We start from the raw sequence: 15301 nt of genomic DNA, 5'->3' as shown, positions 1-15301 counted from the left end.
CCAGTATGTGAGAGGGGTTAGGTTGGGCTGAGGGACCGTGCACTGGGCCCCTCATATTTAAAAATAAAAAACAAAAAACCTTTTACATAGTAAGTGCCCAACTAATGGCTAGCCATAATGATGGTGATAATAACGTACAGATTTTAAGCAGTTAAAAAACTTAATTGAATATAAGCATCAACATAGGAATAAAAACCAAAGCAAACTTTGTATGTGTTCCTGTCTACAATGTATAACAACACAAAGGCAGTGGCTTATTTCCTGGTGCTAGTCTATACCTGTACAGGTCTTAAAATTCCCAAGAGTGAAACTAATGTCACATTATACTTAGTGATTATATTAGTGTTTATTATCTCAGTGGAGTATTCACTCCCAGATGGAATGTGGCACTAACCTAACAGTTTTCAAGAAACACCTTGTTAGGTCCTGCTGATTTTAATAGACCCTGATTTTATTTACGGGGATAGTAAAGTTCTCTCCTACTAGGTACATTTCCCAGAAAGTACTGGAACATCACCTGTTAGTTTTGTCATTTATAGTCGTAGTTGAGCGAGCCAGGGGCATTATTCTCCTTCTCTTCCTTATGTGTTAGGAATAAAGAAGGGCAAGATCCCCTCAAGACAGTTGTAAGGATTAAATCAAATGGCTTTGGTTTATGTGGTTTGCCCAGAGTATATGCTTCATGAATATTCCTCCAGACAATTGATTTTGGGTATGTAGCTTTTGGTAATAAGTAGTGAACTTGAATGCTGTAGGTCTTTCTCTTTCCTGAAATTATATCTTAAGGAAGAGAAATGTGTTGTTGAGATTAAATCACCTAATAGAATATTTTCAGTGACTTGAAAATAACTTGGTTAAAGCTCTATTACTATCCTGAAGGAAAAGAGTCAAATTTGGGTCTGTTCACAGCCTTTCATTTGTTATCTGCCCTAGAAGTCCAACATAGCTCCAAAAGGGATGTGAGTTTTATTTGTATGTGAGATAATGTCTAGTAAGGGATAACCAGGGTTGTAATTCAAGATTAAAATTGGGAGTTTTGTGTGACTTTTTTATCTTGAAATACAGACTTTTGACCTGTGGAGGGAACTGGTATCGACCACTAAGTAGTCATGCTACTCTGCTTGACAAACACTGGACCAAAATTCATCTGGATAACATGGATAAGACAGAACTGAATGAGGTATGTGGTTATTAGAAAGTATTGATGCTTTTCATTTTTGCTTTTTATTATTAAAAGTTCCAGACTTACATGTAAATAGAGGAAATAAGATAATGAATCCCCAAAATACTTATCAACCTAATTTGCTGACAGTTAATGTGCTAACATTTTTGTGTATTAAATTCATTTAGCCGAAACCGGTTTGGCTCAGTGGATAGAGCGTCGGTCTGCGGACCGAGGGGTCCCAGGTTCGATTTCGGTCAGGGGCTTGTGCATTGGTTGCGGGCACATCCCCAGTGGTGGGTGTGCAGGAGGCAGCTGGTCGATGTTTCTCTCTCATCGATGTTTCTGGCTCTCTGTCCCTCTCCCTTCCTCTCTGTGGAAAGTCAATAAAATATATTAAAAAAAATTCATCTAATATTTTTTATTTGGTAATATATTTGAAAGCATCGTTTGTTGTAGGGCTCTGTCATAATGCAGCACTTTCTTTTGCAATTGTGGACATTTAAGATGTTTAATTTTCAGATTTAAATTCCATTCTATTCTATAAAGGAGAGGACTAAAGTTCATACTTAGGTGTGATTTATTGGGGATTAAGAGGATGAGAACATTTGACAACTATTTTCTTAGTTTTGGTGTATGTACTTTAAATTCAAGCCGAAGCTTATCTTTTTGTTTTTGTCATGCATTGCAGTGAGTCACCCTGCTCATAGGAAGCACAACAGGAGCATTCACCTCTTAACTTCCATGACATATGTCATATTTAGACAGTTGACTTTGAGAAGCTCACTTGTCATTTCTAGGCTTTTGGATTTGCTAATAAATCCCAATAACACTCTCCTGACTAAATGACTAGTGGTAAAAACCTTGTGTGCATTACTTAGGAAATAAAATAATCTCTTCAAGGAACTGTATTTCTGTTGCTACCAACCACAGTAGTCTTATGCTCAGAAAGATTTTTTTTTTTTTTTTACTTCTTGCTGAAATAATCAAATTATACTTTAAAAAATGAGCTATTTATGTAGTGCTTATTCTCATACCTGGTGCATGCCAGGAGCTCACCTCTAGCAGTTTCTCAAATGTTGTCTCCGCCTACACTTTGCATGTGTCCCTATGTCTTAGGTGCTGGTGCCTTAGATGGCCTGCTTTCTCAGCCACTGCTGACCTCTGGCAGGTGCATCTTTTGCCCCATGAAACTTTTCCTGTATCTCCCAAGCAGGTCTGACCTTCATGTTGTAAGCTTGATTTGCTTGCATATCTGCTGCTTATGCCTGATGGAGTTACTTAAGGGTGGGCTCCATTCCTTATTTGTTTGTTTTCCTTTCCCTGGAACAGTGCCTGATATAAAGTTGATACTTAATAAATGCTCATCAAAGGAATGAATCTCCAAGATGCACATCATTTGATAATAGCACCATATCATGTCAGATTAGTTTATTAAATGATATTATGTTTAAATTTTTTGTGACTGGTGGCCCGGTGCATGAAATTCATGCATGGAGGAGGGTGGGTTTCCTCAGCCCAGCCTGCACCCTCTCCAGTCGGGGACATCCCTCTCTCAATCTGGGACCGCTGGCTCCTAACTGCTTGCCTGCCTGCCTGATTGCCCCAACTGCCTCTGCCTGCCTGCCTAATCCCCCGCAACTGCTCTCCCCTGCCGACCTGATCTCACCCCCAACTGCTCTCCCCTGCCGGCCTGATCTCGCCCCCAACTGCCACTGCCTGCCTGATCACCCCTAACTGCCCTCCACTGCCCGTCTGATCTCGCCCCCAACTGTCCTCGCCCCCAACTGCCCTCCCTGCAGGCCTGATCTCGCCCCCAACTGCCCTCCTCTGCCGGCCAATTTGGTTCTGATTGGCCAGTTTCTATGCCAGTCAGCGTCAAAAGCTCCGCCTCATAGGCAGCCATTGGCTCCTCACAGTTCACCCAGACTTGGTTCTGATTGCTTGGTTTCTATGCCAGTCAGTGTCAAAAGCTCCACCTCCTAGGCAGCCATTGGCTCCTCATAGTTCACCCAGATTTGGTTCTGATTGGTCAGTTTCTATGCCAGTCAGCATCTCTGGGCCTATCATCTCTGGGCCTATCTGATCAGATCAGCCCCAGTGGAGGCCTGGAGAGAAATGGAGGCGCGGCTGCTGCCCCGGCCCAGAGAGAAAGAGAGAGGCAAGTTCTTTTTATTTTTTTTAATTTTTATTTACTTATTTATTTATTTTATTTTATTTTTTAAATTAATTTATTTTTTAAATTTCTTTATTGATTAAGGTATCACATATTTTTCCTCGTCCCCCCCATTCCCATGCCACCCCCCTCCCCATGCCACCCCCCTCCCCACACATGCCCCCACCCCCCTGTTCTTAACCGCCGGTTAGGCTCATATGCCTGCACACAAGTCCTTTGGTTGATCTCCCCCTTTTCCCCCACCCTTCACTACCCTCCCCCCGAGGCCCGACAGACTGATCCATGCCTCCTTGTTTCTGGGTCTGTTCTTGTTCATCAGTCTATGTTGTTCATTATTTCCCTTAGATGAGTGAGATTATGTGCTATTAGAAATACACTTATAAGAACCGAAAATGAGACAAGCAATAATGGTTATGGTGACAGGCAAATGAATCAGTGTGTAGTGAGTTTCTTTCTGGGCCAACAGTTCTTTTGAGACCCAATTTCAGTGTCCAACAGTTCCTTACGTGTACATGTCAGCACTGACATTTCAGTTCTGGATGGTGGACACATGGTGGTAATGCAGGTCCGACTCTGTCTGGTTTGGTCCTGGGCAATCTGCAGTGATGCACAGCTGCTAACTGCTAGTATGGGAAGGCCACATCAGCGTCTTCCATCTCTGGACTGCTTCTCTTCTGTCTTCATGGCTGGAGTAGTCCTGTCGATTCCTCTCTTGCTGGAATCCACATGGTCTCGGAGTTGTTTTCTGAAAATATACAAACATATTCTCGACCAAAAGTTAATAAAGGAATATTTTCTACAAATTTGACTGGGGATCCTTTTTCAATTTTTGCCCAAATGATTTTCCTCTGGCTTGTTTTGTCACCTTGTGTGTTTTTCATGGGTGTCTTGCTTTTAGCCTTACAATTAATTTTCTAAAGTATTAATTTTCTAGATGTAATTTACTTACAGGATATTTTTCCTTACATGATATTCCTCTACTATCCCCTCCTTTTTTGATTTAAATGTTAGGAGGCTTTTGAAAATTTTATAATGTAGTCTTGATGGCTTTTAAATTTTAATTTTTTGCACTATAATATTACTGTTTTAGGTTCATTGTATGGTGCACAATTTTATCATGAGATGAAGTACCAATAAAAATTTTAGTTGACACTTTAGGAACACCTTTTTGTCCAGTACAATTAATTTTTCTAGAATATTCGCTTGTTTCAACTAGCCAATTTAAAATTTGCCTGAAAACTTGACTACTATTTTACTGTCAAATTTATTACTCTAACAATAATCTTGTTTTACCCTGTAAATATTGGTGGAAGGGATTATTTGCCTTCTTGAGTAGGTCCTGAGCATTCCTGGTGGTAGGCTGGATTTAGATATCGTAAACCCACTTCCCCACACTATGGGTACAAGACAACTCAAACAATTCTTGTTGGAGTGAGAGGGCAGCTGCTGTCGCCCAAGTCTCTGTCGGTCACCTGGGTCCTGATCTGAGCTGGGCATGGGAAGCACGAAGCAGCCATGGGGGCAGGAGACCTCCCTCAGAAGGGGCTAGGATTCAGGCCCCTGCAATGTTGGGGGGGGCGGTGAGGGTCTGTGCCCCACTCTGTTGATCCCCAAATTCTCTCCTGATGGCCCCTCTGCGACTGTGCCTGTCTTAGGTTGTTCCTTCCTTGAGGAATCTTACCCGTCTCTGGCTAACCAGCCATCCTCCGGGGCCAAGCAGGGTGACGTGAGGTTCAGTTTTGTCTCCTTGGTAGCCTATGCCCCCGTGGCCAAGAGAGGCAAGTTCTGATCAACAGCTGCCATAGAGGCTACGGATCAGACCCTGCTTCTCTCTTCAGGCCTTTCTCCAGGCCTGATTTGCAGCCCCCTCAGAGTCAGTGCTGGGTCACTGCACCTGCACCTGCAGCTGCAGCAATCAGTGCTGGGTCGCCACGGCAACCCAGTGCTGACTGCAGGACTGATTTCCAGTTGGTCGAGCCTCTGGTCGTGACGGACCCAGGGCTTTTATATATTAGGATAACAACAGATATTTTTGGCTAAGGTAGAAAATGACTGGTTGGTGGGTACATACAAATCTTTTTTAATTCAGAATTTTTTTCCAAATTGCTGCGATTTTACTAAAGTGTTAAACTTGACAAATTTTTTTCCAAGTAAAAATAGCTTTTTTTCACCCTGATCATAAAGGCACATAGTTATATAATGAAATTACTACTCAGCAATAAAAAGGAATGAACTTCTGATACATGTAGTAATGTCTGGATGAATCTCAAAAACAACTTGAGTAAGAGAACCTGCAGTACACACGAATCCTGTATGATTCCATAAAAATGACATACTTAAAACTATGGAACCAGATTTGTGATTCACAGGGCAGGGGGTGGGGAAAGGGATTGATTACAAAAGGGGTGCGAGGGAACTTTTTACTTTAGGGGTGAAATAGTTTATATTCTGTGGTGATCAAGGTCATAAACGTATAACGAATTTTATAGGTGTTCCCTTTGTACACAAAATGTATACTCTATATTTGAAAGATCCGCAAGTGTAACCGTTAAATTGCATTTGTTTATTTTATTATTCTTTTGTCCTTATTTAATTTTTAAACCATCTGAAGTATGTTTTCAGCAATATTTGTTATAAAATCCTCCAATAAAACTAGATATGAAGAAATAAAATCTGAGATCTACCACTTGAGACAACTTAATATATACAAAATGTGGATATTTTATTTACAAATTGGAATCACAATAGCATTCTTTTCAAGCTTATTTAAGTATTTTGGATGGTAATATTACTAATATATACGTAATATTTCTCTTCTCTAATAGATTTGACAATTTTATATCATAAGCTTTGGAATCAATATTATGAGCATCAAGTATTATATTGCAGAGAAACCTCAGTTATCAAAGTTGATCAGGATAAGATCTTTTCAAACTTCATTGTTTGCTTTTTATTTATTTTATTTAAAAAAATATATTTTATTGCTTTTTTTACAGAGAGGAAGGGAGAAGGATAGTTAGAAACATCGGATAAGAGAAACATCTATCAGCTGCCCCCTGCACACCCTCCATTGGGGATGTGCCCACAACCAAGGCACATGCCCCTGACTGGAATCGAACCTGGGACCCCTCAGTCTGCAGGCTGATGCTCCATCCACTGAGCCAAACCAGTTAGGCCCGTGGTCGGCAAACTCATTAGTCAACAGAGCCAAATATCAACAGTACAACGATTGAAGTTTCTTTTGAGAGCCAAATTGTTTTTTTTAAAAATATATTTTATTGATTTTTTACAGAGAGGAAGGGAGAGGGATAGTTAGAAACATTGATGAGAGAGAAACATCGATTAGCTGCCTCCTGCACATCCCCCGCTGGGGATGTGCCTGCAACCAAGGTACATGCCCTTGACCGGAATTGAACCGGGACTCCCCCAGTCTGCAGGCTGACGCTCCATCCACTGAGCCAAACTGGTTAGGCTATTGGTCGGCAAACTCATTAGTTAGCAGAGCCAAATATCAACAGTACAACGATTGAAATTTATTTTGAGAGACAAATTTTTTAAACTTCAACTTCTTCTAACGCCACTTCTTCAAAATAGACTCGCCCAGGCCATGGTATTTTGTGGAAGAGCCACACTCAAGGGACCAAAGAGCCGCATGTGGCTCCCGAGCCGCGGTTTGCCGACCACGGGGTTAGGCTATTGTTTGCTTTTTAAAGATCAGCTGCTTTTGATCAGTACTTAACACTAGCTCCTTTTACTGTGGTTTGCTCTTAAAAGGTTATTTTTTCTTTCCAATTGACTGCTTCTAATTTGCTTTTGGCTGAGAAATGACACAATGAATCTTACTTGAATTGTATTTACAGTGAGTAAATAGTACTTGAAAATTTGTTTAGTGAGTAAATTCCCGGGAGTTGGGTGTATAAGTTGCTTTAGAGACCTTTTTCCTATCTGGCTTCCACTTCCTAAGCTCTGTTATAGATGGTGAGATTGCCAGACAACTGAGTTCTGGGTAGAAAACAAATTAGAGTCTGAGAGGGAAGGGACTGTGAGTAAGGGGGAAGTTCTTATACCTTGGTAAATATGACAAATTTCATAGAGCTATGTATTTTTTGGTTGACTAGTGTCAGGAACAGTTTACATATGCTTTTAAAAATCACTGTCTACTGCTAAATTTTCTTTGCTTTTTTCTCCCTCTGTCAGGTTCTTCAGAACAGATACCCCAGCCTATTGGCAGTAACTGACCACCTGCTTGACATTTACATCCAGCTTACTGGAGAGAAACACCACTCTCGGAGTGATAGTTCTGTTGGATGTGAACAGGTACCTAAGGAAGTTTCGGAAGCCAGTACAGAAAACAAAAGACTAAGCCTTGAGGGAAGAGAATTGTCTCTAAGGTACTGGACTAAACACCTTTTTGAGTTGATATTTTAAAAACTGCTTCACTCACAAGTTCTTAGCAGCTAGAACTAAATGCTTACAAGAGGTCAGGTTTGAAATTAGACTTCTGGGCTGTTTCATGGTGTCAGATCCCTTTTTCAGGTCTATAGTTAACTCGTTAGGAAGACTTGTCATGTTGTTTTCGCTTTGAAAAATAACTTTTAAAGCCAGATTTGGGAATAGTTACTGATAATTCTTTTCACTGGATATCCTTTTGTGACACTTGCGGTCTTAAATAAGACTCTTGTAGTTTGCTGTATATACTGAGTTATATGCCTTTTCTCTCTATTCTCCATGGTTGACTTGCCCTTTGAGAAGTGAGAATTAGAAATGGGCAACTCCTGCAGTTTCCTCTGAGAGTTGCTCCCCTTCTCCTGCTACTTGTGTGGATGGATGGGGGAGAAATGAGCGATATGTCACTTTCTGGTAGGGTTAGGGACTGGGACCACTCACTTATTCCTTCCTCTGACACTGTTTATCTTCACATTGCCTGAAGAAAGGAGGTGCTTGTTATCAGGTGTCCCCAGACGTAAGTGGACCAAATAAACTGATGCCTTTGATGTCTTTTATCTCTTGATTTTTTTTTTTAAAGGGATCTACTGAACTGGTGTAATAGGATTGCCCATAGCTTTGATAGTCTGTCTTCATCAGCATCATTAAATATTTTTCAAGAGGTAAGATACAGTCTTCTTGTTTTCTCTGTGTTCTATCAGGCTGTTGATGTCCATTGTTATTTTCTGTGTCTTGACTGCTATCAGAGTTTTTCTTTTGTGAGGTTATTGTTATTGTCCTTAGCTAGTTAAAACTGAACTAATGTTGCCTTAAAACTAATTGGGCAAATAAATGTTTTGTGGTTCAAATAAGTATAGTTTGAGATACAATAAAACAGGTACTAAAATTAAAGGTAAAATGAAAAAAAAAGTCTCACAGGTGACAATAATGTTATAAAATATAAAGTGTTTCTAAGATGTTTAATATTTACTCTTATATGTAATTTCTTAGTATATATGTTAGATTTTTAGGGCTGTAGGCCCTTTTAATTTTAGTCCAGAGAAATTTATGTGGAGGTTGCAAAGTGTAACCTTGTATGCTGGGCTTGGGAAAAAATGTGATGGGTGGGAAGGAACACATTTCCTATAGAATAGAGCCTTTTGAATTGTAGCTCTGCCATATTCAATAAGAACACAGATTTGTTCCCTCCTGCTTAAGAATAAAAGTGGTTCTATATTTTCTTAAGATGTTCAATTTTGATTATAAAGTGCTCTGGCTCCTGTCAGTTGGCACTGAGGAGAGAATAGTGACCCAATTTGGTTTGCAGTATCTCTTTGTGTTTGGTAAAGTTACTTTTGAGTAGAAAGAAACCTCATTTGGAGTGTATATTTAAGCTCAGTGTAACCCTGACATGCAGTATGCCAGTCCTTTAATCTCATTCTTCTCCAGTGAACTCTTTCCATTTTCCTACATTTCTTATGTGTTTTATAGGTAACCGTGTTTTGTACTTTTAAAATAAAAGTATAACATTGGTAGGAGTGCTTTTATCTTCTTTAGTTCTATTTTAAGATTTCATTGTGTGTTTGTATATAAAATCACTTTATTGAGATATAATTCACCTACCATAGAATTCACTTTTATTAAGGTATACAATTTAGTGTTTTTTTGAAAACTGAATTATGCAGTCATCACCACTATCTAATTTTAGAACAGTCACCCCAAAAACAAACATTGTACCCGTTGTCCATCTTCTCCATTTTTCCTTCTCTATAACCCCTGACAACTACCTGTCTACCTTCTGTCTGTAGACTTGCTGATTCTGAACATTTCATATAAATGGAATTGTACAGCGTGTGACCTTTTGTATCTGCTTTTTTTTATTCAGCATATTCTCTCAGTTAATTCATATTGAATGTAGCATGAGTCAGTACTATGTACTGTTGAAAATGGGAAAATATATGAAGGCAAAATGATTACAATATATTCCCCTAGCCAGGGATTCCCCAGCACTAAGAAATTGGTGTATCTTCCAGGTCTTTTACTATGTCTATACGCTTAAGAATGCTTATTGTATCAGAGTCCTCCCTTTAAGGACTCTACCATGTTGAAGACATCAGGACAGTTGTTTTGCAGAATGTCCCACCTCTGGCTTTATCTGGTTGCTTCTTTGTTTTTCTGACATCACCTGGTGTTCTGTAATTCAATCCAATTCTGATACTGACTATGTGGATTAGTGTAGACCCCATAGGTTTAAGGGCTCAGTCCTCCACAAGACTGCCCCCACTTTAGACTCCAACTGCAAGTGTCTGGGGCCAACCACACTGTGACCTACTAGCTATAAATTCAGGATTTCCACAACCTCTCAGGTTTAGTAATGGACTCACAGAACTCATTGAAAGCACAATTTAGTCCATGTTACAGTTTTAATATGAAAGGTACTAGTGGCCCGGTGCACGAAGTTTGTGCACGGGGGGAGGTGAGTTCCCTCAGCCCAGTCTGCACCCTCTCGCACCACTCACCTGCCTGCCTGATTGCCTCTAACTGCCTCTGCCTACCTGCCTGATTGCCCCTAACCACTCTGCCTGCCTGCCTGATTGCCCTAACTGCTCTGCCTGTCTGCCTGATCGCCCCTAACCACTCACCTACCTGCCTGACTGATTGCCCCTAACCACTGTGCCTGCTTGCCTGATCGTTTCTAATTGCTTGCCTGCCTGCCTGGTCGCCCCTAACCGCCTCTGCCTTGGCCTCTGCCGCTATGGCTTCATCTGGAAGGTCGTTCAGCTGTCCAGTCTAATTAGCATATTATGCTTTTATTATTATGGAAGATTGGCTATGTGATTGAGCTCAGTCTCTAGCCCCTCTCCCCTCTGCAGAGCTTGGGGGTAGAGGTGAAAGTTTCAACCCTCCAATTAGACATTGGCCTTATTGGCCTGGCCAGCTTCACCCTTAAACTATCTAAGGGCCCCATCCTGAGAATAAACTCTGGTATCGTCCAGAGGGTCTAGTGATGAACAAAAGACACTCCTTATTCCTGGTCATTCCAAGGGTTATTGAAGCTCTGTGCCAGGAATTAGGGACAAAGACCAGATGCATTCTCTCTTATTTAAATGCTTGTGTGATGCTTATTGATATAATATACTTGGTGGTGGCAGAACCAGATACAGTTAGTCTTCACTTAATGTTGTTGATGAGGTTTTTGGAAATGCCAACTTAAAGCAAAACGACAGATAATGAAACCAGTTTTATCATAGACTAAGAGTTAAGTTTCTACAGCATACTTCTGGTCACAAACTTCTAAATAAATATCTCAAACACTTTTAATGTTAAACATTGAAGTAAATGTGAGCTATAAATACATTTAAGAAAATTAATAAGTAAGATCATTATTTTCCAACCCACTTATTCCAGTGCAGGGTCATGGGTGTCTTCTCTCAGCCGCTCTGGGGGCAAGACAGGACCCAACGCTGGACAGGACATCCTTCATGATAGTGTGCATTCACACACACAAACTCACTCAGACTCAACTTACTAACATGCACATTTTTGGAATGTGGGAGAAAACCGCAGTACCTGGAGAAAACCCACATGGACAGTGGCCCCAGCCGGAATTGATTATTTTTTCTCATCAACATCATAATGAAATGATGTTGGACAAAATCATATTACTTGAGGATCTGTTATCTATTCTTTATTTTGCCACACTCACGGTATCCTTTCCCTTGTCATTTTATCTGTCTTTTCTCTTGTAAATATAAGTTTAACAAAGTGCTTGAGGTATTAAAATTCAACTTTTTGGGGAGTAGAATCCATTTTTGGTGGTGATATGTACTTTTTATTTTATTACATAAGAAGATACATACCTGGTTGGCCTATCAGTAGTTGCTAAGGTTGAGTACTGAGTTAAAGTAAGGCAATGGATTCCTTTATTGCCTACCAGGAGTTTTCCTTTATAGCTAGAAAGTAATGTTTTGGTATTACTTGCACTGTCTGAGAATAAGTTTCCCTGTGGACCATCCATCTGATGATGAATACTTATTGCTATTTTTACCTGAATGAGTTTCTCTCCCCCCCCCCCGCTAATTAACCAGTACAGTCATAGTAAAGCCTTCACATTTGTGTCCTGCCTCTATAATGGCAAGGTCCCTGCGTCTAGCATTGGTATCTTATTTGGACTCTTCTTAGATTTGCAGAAATTGTTCCTGCTGGATTTTATATTCCTCTCTTTTGTGGCCAAGAGATTGACACTCTGTTATTAATGTATTATTTTAAACATCAGTGGCACTTACGTTAGTTATTTTAATAGGCTCTGGACTGTTTCACAGCAATGCTTTCCAAGCATACAAGCAAATTGAAAATGGCAGAAGTCATTGGAAGCAAATTGAACATTTCCAAGAAAAAGGTATGGTATTTTTACTTTCCTGTTGAAAGGAAGCTGGGGTATTTAGTTTACTTGCTGGTCTCTGGTCTTACCTGGAACAGCTTTTGCAATAACTGCCACCTCTATCAAAATTGCTAGTGTCATTGCTGCCTCTCATGGCCATAAAGCTCACACTACCTCATACATAAGTAGTTTTCCATGTGTTCTACATTTTTAAAGTGAGCTTCCTGGTGTCCTGTATCACATGTGTGCCTTATTCTCCACTATTGTTGTTTCTTAAATATATTTTTATTGATTTCAGAGAGGAAGGAAGAGGGGGAGAGAGATGGAAACATCAGTGATGAGAGAGAATCATTGATTGGCTGCTTCTGGCATGCCTCCTATTTGGGATTGAGCCTACAGTCTGGGCATGTGCCCTGACCGGGAATCGAACCGTGACCTGATTCTTAGGTCGACACTCAACCACTAAGCTGCACTGGCCAGACTATTCTCTGCTGTTTTAATGAGCATGTTATTCTGTAGATTATGGACTTAGGACTGGAACTGTGTCTTAGTAACACCTCTGTAGCTTTATGCACAAGTAGATTTTTTTCCAGTTTCTTTTGCTAATATCTTCAAACATGGGAAAAGTTTAAAAGAATAATCTCAATGAACATCTGTATATGCACTACTTGGGTTCATTGCTGACACTGTTAATATTTTTTGCCATTCTTGTTTTATATCAAAGTACGTGTGTTTAGAGGGGAGAGCCTTTTAGCAGTGGTGTTGGTTACTGGAGAAGAATCTGGGGCCCATCTAGAGGCAAATATCTGGCATTCCCAAATATTCACAAAAGCCTGTGTCAGGAATGGAACCAGTTAGAGGTGTTCCTTAGGCTTCTGAAACTGTTGAGATGGTTTTGGCTGAAGTAACACAACACCTACTTAAAGGGGCCTAAACAGTAAAATTATAGTAGGCAAGAGAAATGAAAGTATCACCATTGGCTTTGATTGATCAGGATTCATCCCTTTTTATTAAAACGGGGTTTACCTTCCCTGAGTACTTTGCCCCTCTCACCCTCCCAAGCCTGATTAAAGTCTGGGTTCTTTGGGTTGACGACAAGGATGAGAAAGAAATGGCAGCTAGGTAGATGCTCTGGAGCCAGTGTCACAGCTCCTCTTTCTGCTTTGGCTGTAGTTAGATGTACCATAGTTTATTCAGGTCAGTGTTTCCTGCATTATGTTAGAAATTTAAAATAGAAGAAGGCATAGCTGAAGAAAATTTACTTTGATTTTTTTTTCATATCTTTTAGTACAGTTTCTGTTTGCTCTATTGGGGTATGTCTGTGTTCACTTTAGATATAGGTAGATCTCTAAGTAGGTTTATTTGAATGAATAAAAAGTGCTATTACAGGGAAACATTCATAACCAATGTTTTAAAAACATTATAAATTTTAAAAATTAAAATATAAAGTAATTAAAAGCTTACTTCCCTGTCTTGGAAGTACAAAGCACCTCTTAGTAAAGGACTAATTAGAGGGTCACAGTAAGCCTCATGGATGAGGAAATGTTAGAAGAGGAATCAGAATGTTACTTAGGTAAAATCTTTCCTCTCCCATAGGCTGAATTCTTCTGTCAACTTTATAAACCAGAAATTGTGATCAATGAGCTAGATGTACAAGTGGGTCGAGTGCGGCTTCTACGGAAACAAAGTGAGGCTGTTCACATACAGAGGTAAATAGGGTTCCTATGTAATATGAGAACTGTGGAGTTGTTAGGAACTTGATAGAAGGTCTAGTTCAGCCCCTTTGACTAAACATGTATCTGAACTGTGATCTCTCCAGTGAATGGGATGGTAAGGTGTCTTCCCAAAGTATGTTCTATGAAACTTGATGAATTTGGGGGGAAGACTATTCAACCCACTACAGCTAGTAACTATAACTATCCAAATTTTACAGGTGAAGAAACTGAGGCTAAGAGAAGTTAAGTAATTTGCTCAAGATAATGTAGCTAGTATATTGTCTTATCTTATTGGTGTTCTGAATTGCCAGAGCCTGCTAAAGTGCCACATGTGTACTCAGTGTTTGTATTATGAATGAGTTTTGCATTTCATATGTTGTAAGGATATCTGTTAGAGCATACAGACAGTTACTCTGAGTTGTCTTCTCATTCTTTTTTTTCTTTTTTTTAAATATTTTACTGATTTTTTACAGAGAGGAAGGGAGAGAGATAGAGAGTTAGAAACATCGATGAGAGAGAAACATCGATCAGCTGCCTCCTGCACACCCCCTACTGGGGATGTGCCCGCAACCAAGGTACATGCCCCTGACCGGAATCGAACCTGGGACCTTTCAGTCCGCAGGCCGACGCTCTATCCACTGAGCCAAACCGGTTTCGGCTGTCTTCTCATTCTTATTTGTTGAATCTAGAAAATCTGGCTCTTCAAAGCAACACCAAGAGAAGCTTGTAGCCTGCTTTTCTTAACTGCTTGCTTACTTTCCCCTTCTCAGGGAGAAGTTTACTTTTGCTGCTACGAGGCCATCCTCTGTTCTTATTGAGCAGCTTGCGGTATGTGTTAGCAAAGGAGAACCAGTATTGCTGGTAGGAGAGACCGGGACTGGCAAAACCTCTACTGTACAGTACTTGGCTCACATTACAGGTAACTCCTAGGGGCAAGCATTCTGCCCCCAGAAAAATACACATTTCACACCGACTGCTTTTTTTTTCTTCTGAAAATAAAGTCAACAGAATACTGGATTTAAAAAAGTGCCACCACTCTCCACTTTCCCTAGAAATAAACACTGTTAACAGATTGGCATTAACCTTTTTTTGTTCTGCTCTATGGTCTACAAATGCATATACATATGAATTTGGGTTTGTTTTGAAACAGATGGGGTTGTGCTCTGTGTTTTGCATTTAGTTAATCAAATTGGCCATCTTTAAAAACAACTATCTCATTTCTATTCTGATGGCTAAATAATATTCCACACTGAGCATTTATTTCATTCTAATTTGTAGACAGTGACTTGCTAAAGGATTTTTGTGGTTTTCAGTTACCTGACGCTAGAGCAATAATATACAGTGAATCTTCATATACATATCTCTCAGGGTTTGGTGAAATTTTAGAATCTTAAAAGTCATAAAATGAGAGGATCAGAGCAAATGCACATTTATTTATTATT

At 40.0% G+C, this 15301-nt stretch overlaps 1 protein-coding gene across 1 annotated transcript in view; it reads left to right on the top strand.

The window, feature by feature from the left end:
* The window catches only part of MDN1 (midasin AAA ATPase 1), a 152975-nt gene that overhangs the window by 25606 nt on the left and 112068 nt on the right, over positions 1-15301 (top strand). The window contains exons 9-14 of the mRNA XM_054722522.1: positions 1066-1180; positions 7536-7729; positions 8365-8446; positions 12067-12162; positions 13741-13853; positions 14630-14778. Of these exons, the coding sequence (XP_054578497.1) occupies positions 1066-1180; positions 7536-7729; positions 8365-8446; positions 12067-12162; positions 13741-13853; positions 14630-14778 (749 nt within the window). The remainder of the gene's footprint in view (positions 1-1065; positions 1181-7535; positions 7730-8364; positions 8447-12066; positions 12163-13740; positions 13854-14629; positions 14779-15301) is intronic.

Source organism: Eptesicus fuscus, chromosome 10 (assembly GCF_027574615.1).
Source record: "Eptesicus fuscus isolate TK198812 chromosome 10, DD_ASM_mEF_20220401, whole genome shotgun sequence".
In the NCBI taxonomy this organism is placed as follows: Eukaryota; Metazoa; Chordata; class Mammalia; order Chiroptera; family Vespertilionidae; genus Eptesicus; species Eptesicus fuscus.
This window is presented reverse-complemented; position numbering and strand designations above follow the sequence as displayed.